Here is a 22583-nt window from a genome sequence, read left to right on the forward strand (position 1 = left end):
TTCTGCAAATAATTAAAGCATCTAAAAGCACGTAATCATACTAAACTTTTACTGTTTTGAAGTTATAAACGCCGCTCGCTAGGGTTGGGAGGTATTAAGGTATTTCCGTATACCAGGGTATTAAAATCTAGCAACGGTATTCCTTTAATTACCGTGGATACCGTCATAAAAAATGCCTGGTGCATGTTAATAATAAATGCCTCAAGAGTGTGTGTGTCCATGTCCAGTAGCAGAACCAATGCCTGTGTTTGAAGATGCTTTAAAAGTGATGACAAAACTGTTATTAATGTAGGTCTTATTTGTCAATTAAAGAACCTGTCAATAAAGCACAACATTTTTTTTAGACCCGTCACGCTCACACTCGAGCCTCACGTGAAAAGCTTAAAATACCTCACAAGTCGCAAGTAAATGAAATGCTCTCCCTTCCCTTGTTTGGAATGTAGATTGTGATGTGTTCAAGTTCTGTCAGTAAAAAAAATTGTATTTGGCGGAGGTGACATCATAGTGATTAGTTCAATGTAATCTTGTACAATGTAGCAATAGGAAGCCTAATACCGGAAGGGAATATCGTATCCCGGGTTATAAATTGGGGAAGATTTAAAGGTATCAAAAAATGGATACCACCCAACCCTAGCTGAACTAGAAACACATCTGGAGAGGTTTTAAATAGCTACATTTATTCTCTTTATCTTTATCATTTTCGCTTCGGATAAATCCTCTTTGGGGGGCGCCAAAACATTCTCTATGCAAGAAAAACCCTGCTCTTAGCTAGACAGTGTCTCGGCCGGCGCAAAGCGTTTCTATCGCTCAACATGAGTATGGGCCTTTAGCCTACGCCTCGTCTCCACTGAGACTGGTTAGACTGGTTCTAAATGCTCCGGCTGTTTACTGCTTCAAATACTTTCACTTCTGACTGAACGATGTGACGCAGTTTATTTTCTCCTCTAAAGCTGCAGCTGAAGGTAAGAGATCAACTCTGCTCTTACTTCTTATAATAATAATGATGATCATATTTGATTATATTTGATTATTTCTAGTGTAAATCTAGTTCCAGTGGAAACAGAAAAGTTGTGGAATTTACCCAAACTCATAACTCAGAGTTTCACAGGGAACTAGAGACGAAGGAGGTGACACAGCCTTTAACAAAGATCCTCCATTTTGTGTTAATGAAATTTCATTATTAGTATTAATTAGTTACATATGAGTGTGTTGATACAGTAATCAGGGACCATAATGGAACTAAGCTTTCGGGCTTTATTGTGTCATCTCACGTATTTTAATCTATGACACAGAGCGCCGTTAATATTTTATATCAAAATGGTCAAATGATATCAATAATATCAATCAATCAATCAATCAATCTACTCTGACAGTGTGCTGTTAGTACGCTGACTGCAGTAAAGGAGCTGAGCACTTCAGCAGGAAACTTTGGACTTGTTGTTCTACTACATGTATCTGACGGCTCGTTACTTTACACATTCACATTTTACTCACAAAGTATTTGATCAACAAGTCAAATCTGAAGTTAGATTAAAGTATCAGCAGAGAATGAAACACTTCACATGAATTATTTACCTTCTGCTGTCTCATGGAAGGACATTTTGTTCATAATACTTGTAGTAAAATGTTGCATTTTCCCTGTGTAACAGCAGTAGTAGTAGTGAGTGATTGTTGTATACAGGCCTGCTGTACTTCACTCTTCATGTTCTGTTTCTGGCTTTAATCTGGCGCCATCTTCTGGCAATAGTATCCAGCTGCAGCCCCGGAGACAAGCACCCTGGCGTGACAACGACACCCAGGCGTGACGGAAGTAACTGTGGTGTGACGGACGTTACCTGTAGATTTTATTTTTGCAACGTCATAAACTTCTAAGTTGTAAACAACGTCAAACAATAACAAGACAGCAGACCGATACTAGTTTGTGTTATTTATATTGTTTTGGCGATTAGGTTCAGGCATCACAGTTGGGTGGTTAGGGTTAGGGCAAGGGGACAGGGAGAGGTTAGAATATAGATAGAACTAGTGTATAGTGTATAGTGTATCGAGTACTGTCATGAGTGTTTATCCCTTGTCAGAAAGAGTGTAAGAGTTTTTTTTTTTTTTTTTTTTTTTTTTATTATTACAGTATTTTAGTACTTATTGTATTATTACTTCTGTATTCCTGTGCTATTTCAACTAGTACTATTGTACTTTATTTTTTATTTTTATTATTATTATTATATATATATATATATATATATATTGTATATGTTATTCATATGCATTTAATTGTACATCAAGAGGGGGGGTGGGTCGGGGAGATATAGATATATTTCAATGTTTATTTTGTAATTGTTTTTTATAATGTAAAAACTCAATAAAAAGAAGTTTAAAAAAAAAAGAATATAGATAGAACATTGACGGAACACGGCGGCGGCCATCTTGAGTACGTCACGTCAAACAATAAAAAAGACCGCAGACCGATAGGCTACTAAATTTCGGTTATTTAGGCCTATATTGTTTTGAGGATTAGGTTCAGGCATCATAGCTGGGTGGTTAGGGTCAGGGCAAATGAGTGACATAGAAGACATGTCATGGAAGCTAAATAGTCAAAAATCACGTCCGTCACACCTGGGTGTTGTTGTCACGCCAGGGTAACTTGTCTCCGGGGCTGCAGCTGGACCCTACTCTCTTCTGGACGTCAGCTGTATGAACACAGAGGACGTTTGAAATGAAACATATAATTTTATTGTCTGTGACGTCACACAGGGAGAATAGGAACACTTGTTTTTGTTTTAACTACTTTTCAAACTGCTGAGTCGCTCAACCTGTAATAACATCATTTATTAGGCAATTATATTTTTGTTTTAATAGTCTGAAAGTGCAATGTTACTAAAGCTGTCAGATAAATAAACACAGGATTGAAAAATGAACACACACACACACACACACACACACACACACACACACGGTAGTTTAAAGTAAAACACAATAATATAATATCTTATTATAATATAAATATCTTCACTTCACTGCAGCTTCGACTGCATTACCGTGAGACTGTTATGAAGCAGAGAATAAAATCTAATCACTGGAGCTGACGCTTAACATGATGACTAGTGATGGAAAGGAGGATCTCAGTCGATGTGTTTTCTCTCCAGGTGAAAGTGTGTGTGAAGGTGTGGGCTCTGCTATGGGTCAGAGCGAAAGCAGAGAGGAGGGAAGGAAACATGGCGGCCGGACCAAAGCTCAGAGGTGACATGAGGGTCTCTAACTGTCCATTACTCAAATCACTGCACCGCCATTATATACTCTGCGTTCCGAATCGTATACTCTTTCTTTTTTCTATTCTACATACTACATCCGACGATAAAAAGAATCTAGTTAGGATGCAGTAGGCATACTATTGGGACATACTTTACTCTCTTATTTCATCATAACATTGTGCCTTGATCTTGCCTCTTGCTTTTATATCCGTCGCATCCCTGTTTGTTTTCATATGGAGGCTTCGTCGATGTGACGTCACTTCACGTGCGCACCGGATTGTGGGTCAGAATCGCCCAAATAGGATACTGTTTTTAACACTAACAATCTTGGCCGGATGAAGTAGATCATCCGGGTACTTCTAACCATCCTAAATCTGGCCACAAGAATCGGGACATCCTAAATCTTTTTTCTACCAAACTAAATAGTAGAAAGTATGCGATTCGGAACGCAGGGTCACTCTCAAAGCGCTGTGTGTTGTGTTCAACAGACCAGACATTTATATTCTAATGTTTTTTTTTACCGTTTCCTGTGTTTCTATCAGGAGAAAGCTGGAAACACCAGAGCCCAGCTGTTTGTCCATGAAGAGTGATTTTTCTAAGGATTATCCTTTGAATTTCAAAGATCGACGTCAGTCTTTTGATCTAAGGTAAAGATTTAAAACTTACACTAAATAAAACCCTGTGATATAAACAGTTTTTAAACTTTATATGGAAGATCTGTGAACACTAAAGCCTTGTTTCCACTGTACGGCATTAGGGATGGGCATGAGTAGTGATTCCGCTACTCGAGGATTCCTTCATTTAACTATCTTCTATTTTTAGAACGCAACGCATCTGTCAGCAGAATTACGGTGCATCGCAATAAAGCCAATAACACGCGCTTAATGCTTATTGTCAAACAGTCACAGTTAACGTATCAGGGTTTTTCCTGGCTCAGAATGGGCCTTTGGGGGGTCAGTACGCGGACCAACGTTTTTGGGGTCGCGACTGTGCATCAGTAAAGGCAAACGGTTTATGTATTTTAAGAAGGGTGTGGGGTTAGGAGAGGGGAGTTCCTGTCCATATAAAGAGCATTTCAATCAGCCTCTCAATCACTGCATTACCATGGAGCTCACTGACGCTGATGAAATCACAATAAAGAACCTGTAGTTATGAAGTCAAAATACTAATATTGGCTGCCTATTTAATAATGTATTTGTTTCTAATTGATCTAAACCCTGGAAATTGCAAGGAGGTAGAGCTGCTCGATTTTGAAAACATCATAATCATGATTATTTTCAGTAATCACATTGTGCTATCGCGATTATTAAAGGCAGTTAATCATTGAGAACATCATGCATTAATTTATCTTTTAACAATGTTGTTTCTATTAACACCATGATTTTGGACTTTAAACATAGGTCTAATTCAGGGGTGTCCAAACTACGGCCCGCAGGCCGCTTTTTATTGGCCTGCGGCCGATTTAAAAAATATAATGTGGCCCTTTTAATTTTTTTTAATTTAATTTTTTTTTTGCATTTCTTAGTTAAACCACTACTGCAGGGGTGTCAACTGATTGATTGGCCCGCGGCACATTTAAAAATATAATGTAATATGGCCCTTTTAATTTTTAAATAATTTAAATGCATTCATTATATTACAGAGAAATGTGTCCCATAAAAGAAAAAGAGCACCAAGCCCATCCCAGAGGACCCTGCATACTATTTTATTTTAAATTAATATTATTATGGAAAATCCATGTGTCCTTCTTCAATAGCTTCTAATTCATCTGACAGTGTCTCCAAATTATTTTTTCATACAAAATTCTTCAGATTAAGCCTCTTAATTTTCCTCTCAAAGTGCACCAGATTCATGCATTTCACTTTAAAAAGTTAAAACGATCTCCCAGCTGGACATTGGAGGCACTAGCAGAAAACACTGGGTGTCTGAATGGCATTTAACAATAGTCAATGATTTGGGCAGCGCTAACATTGGAGAGGGGGCCTCCCCTAATCAAATTCTGTTTAGGGCCCCCGGCTCTGAGGGGAAATGTGTCTGTTTAATTTGCAAGGAAAGTGTTGCTTCTATCTCAATGCAGGAAACCCTGCATATGATATTAAGGATTGATTTTCCACAAGTTCAAAACACCTTTTCCTAACAAAGTAATTAAATAGGCGGGTCACAATTTAATTTAACAGATGGAGTATGTTTGAGTTGGGGAGAAAAAAAAAGCTTGGGCAAGGGCTGTAAACTAGCAAATAACATAAGTAAGTCACCATTTAAAATAAGAAGGGCAGCAAATATATATAGAATATATTATATATACACTCAACAAAAATATAAACGCAACACTTTTGTTTTTGCTCCCATTTTTTATGAGATGGACTTAAAGATCTAAAATTCATTCCAGATACACAATTGTACCATTTCTCTCAAACATTGTTCACAAATATGTCTAAATGTGTGATAGTGAGCACTTCTGCTTTGCTGAGATAATCCATCCCACCTCACAGGTGTGCCACATCAAGATGCTGATCTGACATCATGATTAGTGCACAGGTGTGCCTTAGACTGTTCACAATAAAAGGCCACTCTGAAATGTGAATTTTTTTGCTTTATTGGGGGTCTGGGGACTCAGAACCAGTCAGTATCTGGTGTGACCACCATTTGCCTCATGCAGTGCAACACATCTTCTTCGCATAGAGTTTATCAGATTGTCAATTGTGGCCTGTGGAATGTTGGTCCACTCCTCTTCAATGGCTGTTGCTGGAGACGGCTTATGGTGGAGAAATGAACATTCAATGCACGAGCAACAGATCTGGTTGACATTCCTGCTGTCAGCATGCCAATTGCACGCTCCCTCAATGCTTGTGGCATCTGTGGCATTTTGCTGTGAGACAAAACTGAAAAATGGGAGCAAAAACAAAAGTGTTGCGTTTATATTTTTGTTGAGTGTATATAAATAAATTATAGGACTACAATTAAAATACATATATAAATGTATATAAATAACTCACCAAAGCAGTAGAACTAGTAGTTGTAAATCCAACCACGTGTCCGTGAATAATTACCGCAACGTATTCCTCATTAACGGAACATTACAGCGTTCGGCTTTTGAATCTCAATCCCATATTCCATAGTTAAGGCTTCTTAACTGTTGTTGGCTCGGAACGAATGGGCCTGAAGTAAGCCTCGCTTCTTTACGTGACTTTCCAAGTGGAGAGCACCTTGCATGCTCACCTGGAGTCTACTCATTACTAACAGAGAGCAACAGGTGTCATATCCCCTTCTTATCTACGTAACCTTATCATCTGCTTTGAAATAATTGGAAAGCTATATATATATATTCTTGAAAATGTCAACATGTTGGGGAGAAAGGAGAGACCGTGTTCAGCTCCGTGGTGCTGTGGAGAACACAGGCTGCGCTGTGGTGGCACGGAGGTGGCAGTTATATGCATTTGCTGTTTGACACAGCGCTCAGTTTATTGAACTTGAATCAAAATATTTTATTTAGTTAAACTTTATTTTGTCCGTTTTGTACATGTAATACATTTTAATATATGGCCAGCCTACAGGCTAGACACTCCACAACATCGATTTTCCTCATCCACCAATTAAACTCATTTAAAACGAGGACTACTCGTGTAAACGATTACTCACGCCCATCCCCATACGGCATGCAATTGTGGTGTCAATGGTTTTACTAGTTCATGGCGTGTTCCTGGTGTCATGCAGAAGCTGTTCCCAGCTCAGCTCACCTGCTCTGCTTCCACAGGCCTCCTGCTGTATCTCTGCCTGGCCCCTCCCCCTCTCTTTGCCCCTTGCCCTCTCTTTGCCCCTCCCCCTCTCTTTGCCCCTCACCCTCTCTTTGCCCCTTCCCTCTGTTCTGCAAACACCAGCTGCCCCTGGAGGGAAACTTTAACCCCAGACATGAGCTCATTCTTTATGGTTTCTCCACAGAGTCGACCAGGAGGTCTCAGAGGTTCCCAGTGATCGGTCTGACCAGCAGCATCAAACACACCTGGACTCCACATTCAGGGTCTGTACATAATAACAACTACTTTCAATCTGTTCTGTTCACAACAACCTCCATGATTAACTGTTTAGACCAGTGGACTGTCAGTCTGTCCAACATGGATCTGATGTTTGCTTCATGATTTTAGTTTGATCGTGTCGTTCATATAATATTCTGTTCCAGCTGCTGGAGGAAAACATCGTCACGTTTGTGAAGAACGAGCTGAAGAAGATGCAGGAGCTTCTGGGTCCAAATTACCCAGAAGGCTTAGAGGGTCAGAGTGAGGATGAGGAGCAGAGGAGCAGCAGAGAGGCATTTCTGAAGATCACACTGGACTGTCTGAGGAGAATGAAGCAGAAGGAGCTGGCCGACCTTCTGTGGAGCAGTAAGAGGATTTCTCTAAAGGTTTAACATGATTGTGAAATGGGACATTTACTGAAGTCTCAACAGATGGAGGGACAGATGTTTATATGTGCATTCATATTTTCATCATGAATCACTCATTGATTTTATAATTACCGTTGACTCTTGATATGTTATCTCTTGTGTATTCATTCAGGAAGTAATTCTGGAGTTTGTCAGCGTGAACTAAAGTCCAACCTGCAGAAGAAGTTCCAATTTGTGTTTGAGGGGATCGCTAAAGCAGGAAACCCAACCCTTCTGAACCAGATCTACACAGAGCTCTACATCACAGAGGGAGGGACTGGAGAGGTCAATGATGAACATGAGGTCAGACAGATTGAAACAGCATCCAGGAAACCACACAGACCAGAAACAACCATCAGACAAGAAGACATCTTTAAAGCCTCACCTGGAAGAGATGAACCAAGCAGAACAGTGATGACAAAGGGAGTGGCTGGCATTGGGAAAACAGTCTTAACACAGAAGTTCACTCTAGACTGGGCTGAAGACAAGACCAACCAGGACATACAGTTCACATTTCCATTCACTTTCAGAGAGCTGAATGTGTTGAAAGAGAAAAAGTTCAGCTTGGTGGAACTTGTTCATCACTTCTTCACTGAAACCAAAGCAGCAGGAATCTGCAGCTTTGAAGAGTTCCAGGTTGTGTTGATCTTTGACGGTCTGGATGAATGTCGACTTCCTCTGGACTTCCACAACAATGAGATCCTGACTGATGTTAGAGAGTCCACCTCAGTGGATGTGCTGCTGACAAACCTCATCAGGGGGAAACTGCTTCCCTCTGCTCGCCTCTGGATAACCACACGACCTGCAGCAGCCAATCAGATCCCTCCTGACTGTGTTGGCATGGTGACAGAGGTCAGAGGGTTTACTGACCCACAAAAGGAGGAGTACTTCAGGAAGAGATTCAAAGATGAGGGGCAGGCCAACAGAATTATCTCCCACATCAAGAAATCTCGAAGCCTCCACATCATGTGCCACATCCCAGTCTTCTGTTGGATCACTGCTACAGTTCTGGAGGATGTGTTGAAGAGTGGAAAGGGAAGAGAGCTTCCCAAGACCCTGACTGAGATGTACATCCACTTCCTGGTGGTTCAGGCCAAACTGAAGAACGTCAAATATGATGGAGGAGCTGAGACAGATCCACACTGGAGTCCAGAGAGCAGGAAGATGATTGAGTCTCTGGGGAAACTGGCTTTTGAGCAGCTGCAGAAAGGAAACCTGATCTTCTATGAATCAGACCTGACAGAGTGTGGCATCGATATCACAGCAGCCTCAGTGGTCTCAGGAGTGTTCACACAGATCTTTAAAGAGGAGAGTGGACTGTACAAGGACAAGGTCTTCTGCTTCGTCCATCTGAGCGTTCAGGAGTTTCTGGCTGCGCTTCATGTCCATCTGACATTCATCAACTCTGGAGTCAATCTGATGTCAGAAGAACGAGGACCATTCTGGGAATCTGCAGAGACACAGTTCTACCAGAATGCGGTGGACAAGGCTTTACAGAGTCCAAATGGACACCTGGACTTGTTCCTCCGCTTCCTCCTGGGTCTTTCACTGCCGACCAATCAGAGTCTCCTCAGAGGTCTGCTGACACAGACAGGAAGTAGCTCAGACACCAACAAGAAAACAGTCCAGTACATCAAGAAGAAGATCGAGGATTCTCCCTCTGCAGAGAAAAGCATCAATCTGTTCCACTGTCTGAATGAACTGAACGATCGTTCTCTAGTGGAAGAGATCCAACAGTCCCTGAGTTCAGGACGTCTTTCCACAGATATGTCTCCTGCTGAGTGGTCAGCTCTGGTCTTCATCTTACTGTCATCAGAAAAAGATCTGGACGTGTTTGACCTGAAGAAATACTCTGCTTCAGAGGAGGCTCTTCTGAGGCTGCTGCCAGTGGTCAAAGCCTCCAACAAAGCTCTGTACGTACAGTAGGGTTTATTCATAAATAAACCTCTGCCATCTTTCAACTGAAAAACAATGTATTTATCTTTCCCTTACTGTTGTCTCTCCAGGCTGAGTGGCTGTAACCTCTCAGAGAGAAGCTGTGAAGCTCTGTCCTCAGTTCTCAGCTCCTCCTCTAGTCTGAGAGAGCTGGATCTGAGTTACAACAACCTGCAGGATTCAAGAGTGAAGCATCTGTCTGCTGCACTGAAGAGTCCACACTGTAAACTGGAAACACTCAGGTCAGATTATCAACCAGTTCAACTGATGACCATTTAACATCTGATAACCTGTTAAGGAATGTGTCTGCTACAATGATTTACAACGGATATTAAATTAGAGTCTGTGGATGCAGGGCGCTTAGTCAATACGGAAGCGTGCGTTGACTTTCCGTTACGCCGTGAAAAGGGGCAGGAAGAAGGCGCTACATATTTGCTGTGATTGGTTTATCTGCGTGTAGGAGGGGCACGGAATGGAGTAGACTGGTGGTGGGATTTGGATGTGTCTGAGCGTAGAATAATCTGAGCTCTTTTTAAATTGGTCACGGGTCCAGATAAGACCATCACTGGGTCTGAAGTGGCGAACCCCTTGTTCGCCTTATTTGTTCCTGAGGCAGAGATAGTCCGACACACATTTCTTGGGAAGCACAGAGAGTTTAACTTGGTGTCGACTCATTTATTAAACAATAACTCCGGTTGACTTTCCAGGAAATAACGAAACATAAAACTCCAAACTGTAACTGTTTTTGCGTCCAAAACAGGGTTCTTAGTATTGTACAAAAAATACTTTTCAATGTAAAATAATATGTTTAATAATATGTCCAATAATGCGAAATAATGTGAAGTAATGCGGTCAAAAAACTGTTGGCTCTCTGCCTTCCAAACCTGAACAAAGCAATTCTCCTCCCCTATATGAGGGCCTCCAATAGGCTCCAGGTAGAGCGTGACACCCCTATCTCCCCAGGTGACACAAAGGACTAATCACCACATCCTCACAAAATGCATAAATATACATATGAATACAAATTTGATTAATATTTCACACACTTTATAATCATAACTCGTAATTTTAGCAATAAACTAAAAATGTATTTACTTAAAAATATTCAACACAAAAAACCTCTAAATGGCTCCAACAGGGTCCGTGCCCCGGATCCCAGGTCCGCCGTTTGGTGATGCTGTAAATTGATTTTATAATCTGCTGCCAGTGGTCAAAGCCTCCAACAAAGCTCTGTACTCACAGTACTATTAGTTCATCAATAAACCCCTGGCATATTTCAACTTCAAAACAATGTATTTATCTTTCCCTTACTGTTGTCTCTCCAGGCTGAGTTGCTGTAACCTCTCAGAGGGAAACTGTGAAGCTCTGGCCTCAGATCTCAGCTCCTCCTCTAGTCTGAGAGAGCTGGACCTGAGTAACAACGACCTGCAGGATTCAGGAGTGAAGCATCTGTCTGCTGCACTGAAGAGTCCACACTGTAAACTGGAAACTGTCAGGTCAGATTATCAACCAGTTCAGCTGATGATCATTTAACATCTGATAACCTGTTAAGGAATGTGTCTGCTACAATGATTTACAAAGGATATTAAATTAGAGTCTGTGGATGCAGGGCGCTTAGTCAATACGGAAGCGTGCGTTGACTTTCCGTTACGCCGTGAAAAGGGGAGGGAAGAAGGCGCTACATATTTGCTGTGATTGGTTTATCTGCGTGTAGGAGGGGCAAAGAATGGAGTAGGCTGGTGGTGGGATTTGGATATGTCTGAACGTAGAATAATCTGCACTCTTTTTAAATTGGTCACGGGTCCAGATAAGACCATCACTGGGTCTGAAGTGGCGAACCCCTTGTTCGCCTTATTTGTTCCTGAGGCAGAGATAGTCCGACACACATTTCTTGGGAAGCACAGAGTTTAACTTGGTGTTGACTCATTTATTAAACAATAACTCTGGTTGACTTTCCAGGAAATAACGAAACATAAAAACTCCAAACAATGTAACTGTTTTTGCGTCCAAAACAGGGTTCTTAGTATTGTACAAAAAATACTTTTCAATGTAAAATAATATGTCCAATAATGCGAAATAATGTGAAGTAATGCGGTCAAAAAACTGTTGGCTCTCTGCCTTCCAAACCTGAACAAAGCCATTCTCCTCCCCTATATGAGGGCCTCCAATAGGCTCCAGGTAGAACGAGACACCTCTGTCTCCCCAGGTGACACAAAGGACTAATCACCACATCCTCACAAAATGCATAAATATACATATGAATACAAATTTGATTAATATTTCACACACTTTATAAATTCATAACTCATAATTTTAGCAATAAACTAAAAATGTATTTACTTAAAAATATTCAACACAAAACACCTCTAAATGGCTCCAACAGGGTCCGTGCCCCGGATCCCAGGTCCGCCGTTTGGTGATGCTGTAAATTGAGTTTATAATCTGCTGCCAGTGGTCAAAGCCTCCAACAAAGCTCTGTACTCACAGTACTATTTGTTCATCAATAAACCCCTGGCATATTTCAACTTAATAAAAAATTATTTCTCTTCCTCACTGTTGTCTCTCCAGGCTGAGTGTCTGTAACCTCTCAGAGAGAAGCTGTGAAGCTCTGTCCTCAGTTCTCAGCTCCTCCTCTCGTCTGAGACAGCTGGACCTGAGTAACAACGACCTGCAGGATTCAGGAGTGAAGCATCTGTCTGCTGCACTGCAGAATCCACTCTGTAAACTGGAAACCCTCAGGTCAGATTATCAACCAGTTCAGCTGATGATCATTTAACATCTGATTTATATTAGTTTATAACAAGTTAACCTGTGTAGGAATGTGTCTGCTACGATGATTTATCAAAGGATATTTAATTAAACTTCCAATAGTTTCTAGACTCAAAGAATTTCCATCAGCGTTCTTTTTCATATATTTCTCTCCTTTTCAATTTTATTATTGAGTCATTAAATATTATAGATAATGTTTGAATCAAGTCAAATCAAATCAATTTTATTTGTATAGCCCAGAATCACAAATTTGCATTTGCCTCATTGGGCTTCACATTACAATAGAACACATTCAAACAGTATAACATAATAATATATAATAAAAATAATGTGGATGCATGAGGACTTCCGATGCTGACCAGATCCTCTCCTCGTCGTTTAACATTTATTATAAAAATGGCTCTTAAGTATTTTATCTGGACTAAAACGTACAAAGAAACTCACCATCCCTTGTTCTCGTGTGTGTGCGTGTGTGTGTGTGTGTGTGTGTGTGTGTGTGTGTGTGTGTGCGTGCGTGTTTAGTCTGTCAGGTTGTCTGATCACAGAGGAAGGCTGTGTTTCTTTGGCTTCAGCTCTGAGCTCCAACCCCTCCCATCTGAGAGAGCTGGACCTGAGCTACAACCATCCAGGAGCCTCAGGAGTGGAGCTACTGTCTGCTGGACGGGACGGTCCCCTCTGGAGACTGGACACTCTCAGGTATGAAGAGGCTGCTGTCAGTACGTTACGGTTTAACTCAGGAAAAGAGCCACAAGTGAATGTAATCAGGGCTCGACATCAACGGTTGCCTGCTGGCCCGGGGCAGGTGAAAAAATGAAATAAAAAATCTCTTAACCCATTTACACCTAAAACGTCTGCTAAAAACGCCTATTAAACCCTACTAAGGTAATCTAGGATACATATCTTTATCTCCTGACGGTTTTCAGAAAAAATACTACGACTTGTCAACGTCTACCAAAACCTTAAAGGTCTCATTTTATACATTTTCTGTCAATATTATATTGTCTTAGAGGTCCCTTATACGTTTTTCTTTAGTTGTTTGCTGAAAAAAACGTTCAGATCATTTATTGTAGTATGCCTCTATACCCTGATTTTCAGCTAATCTCAGGATGGGCTATTTTTGAAAACGAGCTGCAGCTACCCTCGTTTTATATACCATCTATGAGCTCCCCCCCTCCCCTGTCCGGAAGCGAAGCCAATGGCCTCGCCCTCTGTCCATAGGTCCATAGCGTCCATAGCCCTTCCCACCGTCTTTGCCGTGCCTGTGACCACGGTTAGGTTTACCCGTGAGAAGAACCATGTCTAGTGCTAGTAACGCAGGAGCTCAGCCGCACTTTGAACAGTTTGACATGACCGATCCTTGTCTACATGAAAGACTATGTTCATACAGATGCACTGACAGCCACAAGCTAATGGAAACGGCATGTTCACAATCAAAATGCAGCAAAAGATGGAGGCTAATGCGAAGCTACTCGGGGCTAACTGCTAAAAAAAAACACTTAAATCAGTGAAAACATTAGTTTCAAAGTTTGACTTCGACACTATTAGCTTCCAATCCTTTGTCTTGCTAAAAACGAGGCATTTCCAGACTGCTGTGGGGAATATAAACAGGTTATTATGAGCAAAAGCTGCCTGCTTGCCCCGAAGCTAATAGCTATACACCAGTCAGGCAAAAATACCAATAAAAACATTTCTTTTAGTTTCACCGTTTGAAAAAAAGCACAAGTAGCTTCCTATCCGTTGTGTTATTAAAAACGAGGAATTTGACTGCTGTGGTTAAGATAAATTAGTGGATTATGAGCAATCGGCTTCTGTGTTGGTTTATGCAACATTCAGCATAGAGACAGTGCATGAAATAGGCCACGCCCATTGTGGGTGAAACCGTTGAACACCGTTCCATTCACTTTGTATTGAAGGAGACCTGTCTTCTGCAAACAAACTTAATTAAAACTTAATCAAACATCCATTTAACAATTTTTTTTACTTTATTTAAAGCCACGACTCTTGTCTGTCTATACGAGCTGTTTTTGTGAAAAATTATTGTGTAATTTTCAATATTGAGGTGTTTTTTCCCGTCCGCCTTGGCGATGATGGAGTATACGCGAGGGTTAGCCTACAGCAGAAGGCTAACATTAGCCTAGCATACATTAGTTAAGAGTTTTGTCTCGATATTGAAAATTACTCAATCATTTTTCACAAAAACAGCTCGTATAGACAGACAACAGTCGTGGCTTTAAAGAAAGTAACGTGTATTTGTGAAAGGCATGTCTTATTACGTTTTTATTAAGTTTGTTTGCAGAATACTGTGTCATTCAATACAAAGTGAATGGAGCAATGTGTATTGTTTTCCCCCACGATGGGCGTGGCCTCCGATTATGATGCGTTCCGCACTGTCTCTATGCTTTGCTGAACTACAGGCATCTTGTCGCTTAGCGGGGAAAACAACATGGCGGTGAAGGAATATTTTTCCAGAGGATCGCGGGGCCGTGGACCAATAAGAAATAGGGGGGTGGGGTTATCATAGACTACTGCACGGTGGAAGTTTCTGGTTACTAATGTGGGGGGAGGAGGTGGCTTCTCTCGCTATGACAACATAGCGAGAAGAATTCTGAACGGAGTACATTGGGGGGAGGGGTGGAGCTTTTCAGAAAGGGGGAGAGTGAGAAAAGGAGAGAGTTTTCTTTTTTTGATACTTTGGCATAGGCCTGGGCGATATGGCAAAAAATATTATCATGATTATTCTTTTGATATTGACCGATATCGATATTGACCACGATATATAGTGTGATACTGCTGAAGCCTGAAGAAACCAGTGTTCATTAGTTAAACTATACAATGTTGTTTATTAGCATATTGTGATAAGAGAACATTGAATCACATTTAAATATAAACATTTAACTTCACAAACATGTTTACACTGCACCTAACTAAACAATATAAGATAGCTTGCCTTGTAGCCTATTACAAATATTGTAAATAAAAATAAAAGCTCTGACTTCTTTCACATTAAACTCCTTTGGCAGGGCTACAGCAAACATCTTGTAAGATGTAAACATCTTGTAGAGGCCCAACCATATATAGAAAGTGGATCAACAAAGGCCCTGACACATTTCAGTACTGACATTTAAGATATAAAATATGAATATGAGAATTACTGGTTTTACATGTCAGCTATTTTAAAAAGTAGAAATGTGAGTCGAACGTGCAAAATGTAAACATTGTAAAACCAGATATTATGCAACAAAACATTATGTGTTTAAAACTAAAGATCTGTGAGTGACTACTATCACATCAAACTCCTCAGGCAGGGAGGCAACACTCTTAAATGTCTGTAGAGCTGTGGCTCAGATGCTTGATGAATGTCAGAGCACATCACAGCTACTCAAACATACAACAGCTGTAGGTAGGGGAGATGCTCATGCTGTAGCTACATGGTCTTACAGACCAGCAGGCTAATGAGGCTGAACTGAACAGCTACCTGTATGTTATGCTGTAGCTTTGCTTCTTTTTGATTGTTTTTCATAAGGTGCAACTACCGCAAAAGAGATACGATAGACTGCTGTTTAGGAGCCGCAGCGGTGGGACGGCGGTTAAAACTTGTCGCACATTTTCACCCTTTCTGTGTGGCCGCTCCAATATATATTCCCCCGTGTTGTGAGCGTATTATTACGCCGGTAAATGCACAGAGACGGCTCGGGGCGAGTTGACAGAGACAGTGAGCGAACAGCACTGGCTGCGGCAGCTATGTGACTATGGTGTCATCATAGCAGCGAGACACAGTGTAGCCCACTGATTAATTTAATGAAGAGGAAAAGCACTACACAACAGAGTGCTGCACAGACATTTTTCGCGAAACACAAGACTCTCTTCACTCTTGCCGCACTGTTTCCTCTTTCCTTACCGCTGAAGCTCAAACATGCACGTCGCACCAGGAAATGGGCGTGTAATTAGACAGGAAATGCAAAAACTGCAATCTGACTGGCTGTTGAGTTTTTCTGCTTTGTGATTGGCTGTTAGGTGAATGACTATCAGTAAAGTTTTTTTTTTCATTTTCATATTGAGAATTTATGTCAAACACATATCGACGGAAGTTTTAATCGTAATCGAATTATTGCACAGCCCTACTTTGGCAGTCTCTAGGCACACCGTGGACCCATATTTATGTTCAAAAACATCGAAAAAGTGCATTTTGCAGAATATGGGACCTTTAATATCTTAGCCTCTGTAGCACATGGAATTAAATACATCTAAAAGGTTTTAACAGGTTTTATTAAAACATGCTCCTTTAGCACCAGTGTTGCCACGGTTACTTTTAAAAAGTAACTAAGTTAGATTACTGATTACTTTTTTAAAAGTAACTAAATTAGATTATAAGTTACTTTAAAAGTTACTTTACAGGTTTTGAAACCCATATATCTCAATTTAAAACATGCACATATTAAGAATCATTGAAAATATAAAAAATAAAGGTTGTACTAGGCTAGTAGCCTATAGGCAAACTGTTTTCAAAATAATAAAAATTATGGTTTAAAAAATTTATTAAAAAAACGTTTTTCCCCTCATTGAATTAAATGCATTCCTCCAAAGTGCAAAGACAGTAGCAGTGTCTGTAAAGTTAACTTGCTTGGCCCTTCACTCTCATGCATTAATCTGACTTTTCTCTGCGATGTCTCATGTGTTGATAGACTGGGTGTGTGCGGCCACCGGTCGCCACGTGACTATAAGTTTCCAAGTTTTAAACACTTCTATCTCTTCAACGTCACCGTACCCGGATCCTAAATATCCCCATAGCAGACGCTATATTTCATGGGGGGAAAACGTTGGTTTTCCGCCACAGTTCATCTTAGACTCGGCCGTAATGCTGCTGCACACACAGGCACATGCACACACACACACACACACACACACACACACACACACACACACACACACACACACACACACACACACACACTGCTTGTCAGAGGAGACAAGGGGCGCTACCAAAAAGATGAGAGGAGCGGTTGGATCGTCTACAGACCCATGCGCGCACATTTATTTAAATCGCAATCGCAGTCATTTGAGCATTTATGTAAAATGTTTCACTAAGGAAAATGACAGAAAAAGTAACGCACAGTGAGTTTGATGAGTAACTTTAATCTGAATACTGGTTTGGAGATAGTAACGCGTTAGATTACTCGTTACTGAAAAAAGAGGTCCGATCACTAAGTAACGCGTTACCGGCATCACTGGTTGGCACTAAGTCCTTCAGATAGAGCATACTGGAGGTTCATGGGAAGTGCAAAAAGACACAAACACTGTAGGCTCCCATAGCTTACAGAGGCAATGCATTAGTTTAACAAATACCTCTTAGTTAAATTTATTTAACAATAGGCCTTCATTTTCCATGTTGGGTAAGTATGTTTTATCATTATTAAGAACACACGGGGCACACATGGCTGAAGAAGCTTAATGTGAAGCCCTGTGTAATGTCCATGTGTGCATGCTGAAAGAGTACATGCTGGTCTGACCCCCCCCCCTCTCCTTTCAGGGTGGAGCCTGCTGGAGTCCAATGGCTGACACCAGGTCTGAGGAAGTGTAAGTGTGTTTATAATGTTCATAATCATCAAACTGTCAATCAATGAGCAGATGATGGATTAATAACTGCTGCTGTGTTGTGTCTTTTTCTCTCCATCAGATTCCTGTGAACTCACACTGGACACAAACACAGTACACAGAAACTTCAAACTTTCTGACAACAACAGGACGGTGACATGGGTGAAGGAGGATCAGCCATATCCTGATCATCCAGAGAGATTTCACCCCTATCATCAGCTGCTGTGTAGTAATGTTCTGACTGGTCGCCGTTACTGGGAGGTCGAGAGGAGCGGAGGGGTTCGTATATCAGTGAGTTACAGAGGAATCAGCAGGAAAGGAGACAGTGCAGACTGTCTGTTTGGATGGAACGATCAGTCCTGGTGTCTGAGATGCTCTGATGCTGATGGTGATGGTTACTCTGTCCGTCACAATAAGATACCAACATCCATCTCCTCCTCCTACTCTGTCTCTCACAGAGTAGCAGTGTATGTGGACTGTCCTACTGGCTCTCTGTCCTTCTACAGAGTGTCCTCTGACTCACTGATCCACCTCCACACCTTCAACACCACATTCACTGAACCTCTTTACCCTGGGTTTGGGCTTGTGTGGCCTGGTTCCTCAGTGTCTCTGTGTCGTCTGTAGGAGAGAGAGTCTGTACAGGATCACAGCCAAAGAAATCTTTCAGGTTTTTGTGACTCAGTAGATAGGGATGTAGTAACGGAACACATAAGTCACGTTACACACAGTCAAGCCTGAAAATGATTCATACCCCTGGAACATTTCTACTTAAAGTTGATATTATTCAACCAGCAAGTTTTTTTTTATGACCGGAAGTTACACAGGCTTCTCCCAAAAGATAAAAAGATGATGTACAAGAGGCATCATTGTGGAAAAAAATTATTTCTCAGCTTTAATTCATTCATTCTGGAGACTCAATGAATAGACAGAATAGTCAGAAACATTCAAGGCTGTTTATTACATATTTATACCAAACACACACAGTCATGTTTCCATCACCTTCTGAGGACATTCCATAGACACACACACACACACACACGCACACGCGCTTGTACAGATATACTTGTGAGGACACTCATTGACATAATGCATTCCCTAGCCCCTTACCCTAACCATCCAAACTAAATGCCTAACCCCAACCCTTACACTAACCCTAACATAAACCTAATTCATACCTGAACCTTAAAACCTAGTGTTAACCCTCAAACAGCCCTTTAAAGGCCTGTCCTTAAAACCTAGTGTTAACCCTCAAACAGCCCTTTAAAGGCCTGTCCTTAAAACCTAGTGTTAACCCTTAAACAGCCCTTTAAAGGCCTGTCCTTAAAACCTAGTGTTAACCCTCAAACAGCCCTTTAAAGGCCTGTCCTTAAAACCTAGTGTTAACCCTCAAACAGCCCTTTAAAGGCCTGTCCCAAAGTGAGAACTGGACAAAATGTCCTCAGTCTTAAAGTCTAAAACTCAAATTGGTTCTCACACAAAAGATAGACCCTGTTTCCACCTGGCATTAACATCTGACTTTTTGAATCTGGTTACAAGTGGACAGCTCTCAGTCCGTGTGTTCCCACTTGTATTTTCAAATGTGACTTCGGTGTCTACTTGTGATCGGATTCCATTTACCCGCGCTGTATTTAAATCAACACGTTCATCATTTCCGTTTGCATTGGTGTTTTTAACCGGTGGGGTTCAAACAAGTAAACATACAGTGCCACAGTTTTAATCGCATTTGCTATTAAAATGCATTACATGCGAAGATAATGACCAGTCTAGGTTGACGAGATATGCTACTGTCTCATTTGGACAAGGAGGCGCGATGCACAACACTGCTTAGAGGGCTCTCGCCAAATGCGGGAAATATCATAGATAGTAGCCTATATAAAAGTAAAAACTCTTAGGCGAGTAAGTTATTACACCTCTTTGGCTGGTGAAAGATGTGTGTTTGCCGGGCGGCTTTTCTAACGTTTGATACGCTCTTGTCACCACCACCAGTAGGCTACACGGGCGGCTTTCTGTATGCAGTTAAGATAGGCTACTGTATATGCGAACAGAATATTTCCTGTGCGCCTTCACATTAAAAGCATGTTACTGGCCAAACGCGAGTTGACTTTTATTCTTAAGCAGATAAGAACAGGAAGTCGTTGCCTTGCAGCTCTCCAGTCAATAGCAGCGATTTCCGTGTTTTCAGATTTAGGCAGTGAAATGAAAACAGAGGAGTAAGCTTGTCATTTGCAACTCGTTCATGAGGCTTCTATAAAAGCTGCATGAACGCCAGTGATGCATTTTCAACGTATTTCCGCCCAGGCAGGGGGCAGCAGTTGAGTAGGAGGTCCCTAATGTGGACACAAACCACATTCGTGTTTCCACTACCAAATGAATGCGAACACAAGCGACACAAGCGACGTAAACCACCTCCGAATGTGGTTTTTGTGATCCGATCTCAATGCGTCTTGGATCACAAAAACCACATGTTAATGCCAGGTGGAAACGGGGTCATAGTTGTACACACACACACACACACACACACACACACACACACACACACACACACACACACACACACACACACACACACACACACACACACACACACACACACACACACACACACACACACACACACACAGTATACGAGTGAAAACCAGAAATCCTTCAGAAAACAATCAGACTTGCTGTCGATAGAAAACAGATCAAGTAGAGTTTTATCATGAGGTCAGAGAAGTGAACCAGTGTTCCATGTGAGGAGTGTCTGTATGAAGGAGAGACACTGCAGGCACAAACATCGCTTTAACCAGAATTATTTTCGGAGATTTCTGTCTATTTATCTTCCATAACATGTCTTCTTTCACACTAGTATAAATCAAAGGTCCAAAATGTACATTCAGGTGTTTATTTGACTAAACCTTGTCTGTTTGTGTCTGTATATTTCTCCTATACAACCATCTTTAACGGACATTATCTCAACGTTAATTTTTTCCAATTCTCCAAATCTTAACTTCTAAAGCACTAACATCAACTAAACTTTCCATTATCATTCTCAGCACTATTCTGAAGGTTATTACAGAAGGATTTGTTCATATGTTGTTCACTGTCTGATTTATGAGACATTTTCTTCTTAAAAACATCCTGAAAATGCATTTTTTAAGACCTGTACATAGTATTTTTGATTTATGTAAAAGAGCTGTATCCAAAATCCGTTCAGTTTTTTTAATTTTTTGCAAATTCCAAAATTGTAATAGAAAAAAAATATTGTTTTAATGCCAATAATCAACTGTTCAAATCAAATGTTATGATGATATCTATAAGTTTCACATTGTAACCCATAGTCACCTGCAGTGTCTCAACTTGAATGTTGAAAAAATGTGAAATAAAAATGTTGTAAAGTGTCGTTTAGAAGAGTATTTTCTTGCCGTACCAAAAAGATTAAATCACTGAGGGCAACCTTGAGGGAAAAAATCTTCATAACTATGAGGAGAAAAAAATCGTATAATTTTCCAAGATTTTTTTGTTGAATTTTAGAAGAAAAAAATCTAATTTTTCAAGAATTTATTTAATTGTAAAATAAAAAATATATAAAATTTCCAAGATTTGAAAAGAAAATTCCCAATTTCATGTGAAAAAGTAACTTTAAAGTCGTAGAATTAGAACTTTATTTTCTTAATGACATTGTTTCCTTCACATGGGCCTGAAACTGCCTCGTAGATTTCTGTTAAACTGCTTATATATATTTTGGCACAAACATCATTTTCATCAGATACAATAGAAAAACACCGATATACATTTTATAAAAACACAAAAATAACAAACTAGATTTTGGCGATAAACGGATATATGTTTCCATGAGGTCACTTTGTTTCCTTCAGAGCTTCTGATTGGACGTTCAGAGATGATGTCATACCAACCGGCCAATAGCAGCTGCCGTAATTCACGAGTTTAAACAGGTTGGAGTTAATTCATGAGGTCACTGGGACTGTGTTGTAAACGGCTTACTCATACTAACGTCCTACTCATACTAACGGCTTACTCACAATAACGTCCTACTCATACTAAAGTCCTACTCATACTAACGTCCTACTCATACTAACGTCCTACTCATACTAATTTTGACATCAATTTGAGTATGTTGTGGTTGTGTAGGCGAGAAATGCCCGTATGTCTGAGTACTTACTTCCGGGAAGATTTTTTTTCTTCGTATGAGTAGGACGTTAGCATGAGTAGGACATTAGCATGAGTAGGACGTTAGCATGAGTAGGACGTTAGTATGAGTAGGACGTTAATATGGCTTTTAGTATGAGTAGGACGTTAGTATGAGAAGGACATTAGTAGGCCGTTTCCAACACAGCCACAGTCACCCTGCGTTCCGAATCTCCTCCTCTTTCTTTTTTCTATTCTACATACTACATCCGACGATAAAAAGAATCTAGTTAGGATGCAGTAGGCATACTATTGGGACATACTTTTACTCTTTTATTTCATCATAACATTGCGCCTTGATCTTGCCTCTTGCTTTTATATCCGTCTCATCCCCGTTTGTTTTCATATGGAGGCTTCGTCGATGTGACGTCACTTCACGTGCGCACTGGATTGTGGGTCAGAATCGCCCCAAATAGGATGCACTTTTCAACACT

General features: G+C 40.7%; 2 protein-coding genes across 4 annotated transcripts in view; one reads left to right on the top strand and one right to left on the bottom strand.

Annotated features, from left to right (window-relative positions):
• The first annotated feature begins 940 nt into the window (after positions 1-940).
• LOC307257724 (NACHT, LRR and PYD domains-containing protein 3-like) lies at positions 941-20596 on the top strand. 2 transcript variants are annotated; one of them, XM_080037022.1, is made up of 12 exons: positions 941-962; positions 3141-3234; positions 3788-3892; positions 7185-7263; positions 7423-7624; positions 7799-9578; positions 9672-9842; positions 10926-11096; positions 12169-12339; positions 12892-13065; positions 17897-17943; positions 18044-20596. In XM_080037022.1, the coding sequence occupies exons 2-12, from the start codon at positions 3173-3175 to the stop codon at positions 18583-18585; spliced, it is 3504 nt and encodes a 1167-aa protein (XP_079893148.1). In that variant the 5' UTR covers positions 941-962; positions 3141-3172; the 3' UTR covers positions 18586-20596. The 2 variants fall into 2 exon arrangements, with proteins under 2 accessions (XP_079893148.1, XP_079893149.1); XM_080037023.1 differs by lacking the exons at positions 9672-9842; positions 10926-11096.
• An 801-nt stretch (positions 20597-21397) lies between these two features.
• Positions 21398-22583, bottom strand: part of entpd6 (ectonucleoside triphosphate diphosphohydrolase 6) — a 30150-nt gene continuing 28964 nt past the window's right edge. For both annotated transcript variants that reach the window (XM_080036719.1, XM_080036718.1), the window contains exon 15: positions 21398-22583. This exon is cut by the window's right edge and continues 295 nt beyond it. The gene's annotated coding sequence lies outside the window, so the exon portion shown is untranslated.

Source organism: Ammodytes marinus (genome assembly GCF_949987685.1).
Source record: "Ammodytes marinus genome assembly, chromosome: 11".
Classification (NCBI taxonomy): domain Eukaryota; kingdom Metazoa; phylum Chordata; class Actinopteri; order Uranoscopiformes; family Ammodytidae; genus Ammodytes; species Ammodytes marinus.

Coding starts and splice junctions, on each gene's coding strand:
- LOC307257724 (XM_080037022.1), top strand. CDS start 3,173: ATGGGTCAGAGCGAAAGCAGAGAGGAGGGAAGGAAACATGGCGGCCGG. Junction 7,264..7,422: donor ACCTGGACTCCACATTCAGG/GTCTGTACATAA, acceptor ATTCTGTTCCAG/CTGCTGGAGGAAAACATCGT. Junction 13,066..17,896: donor TGGAGACTGGACACTCTCAG/GTATGAAGAGGC, acceptor CTCTCCTTTCAG/GGTGGAGCCTGCTGGAGTCC.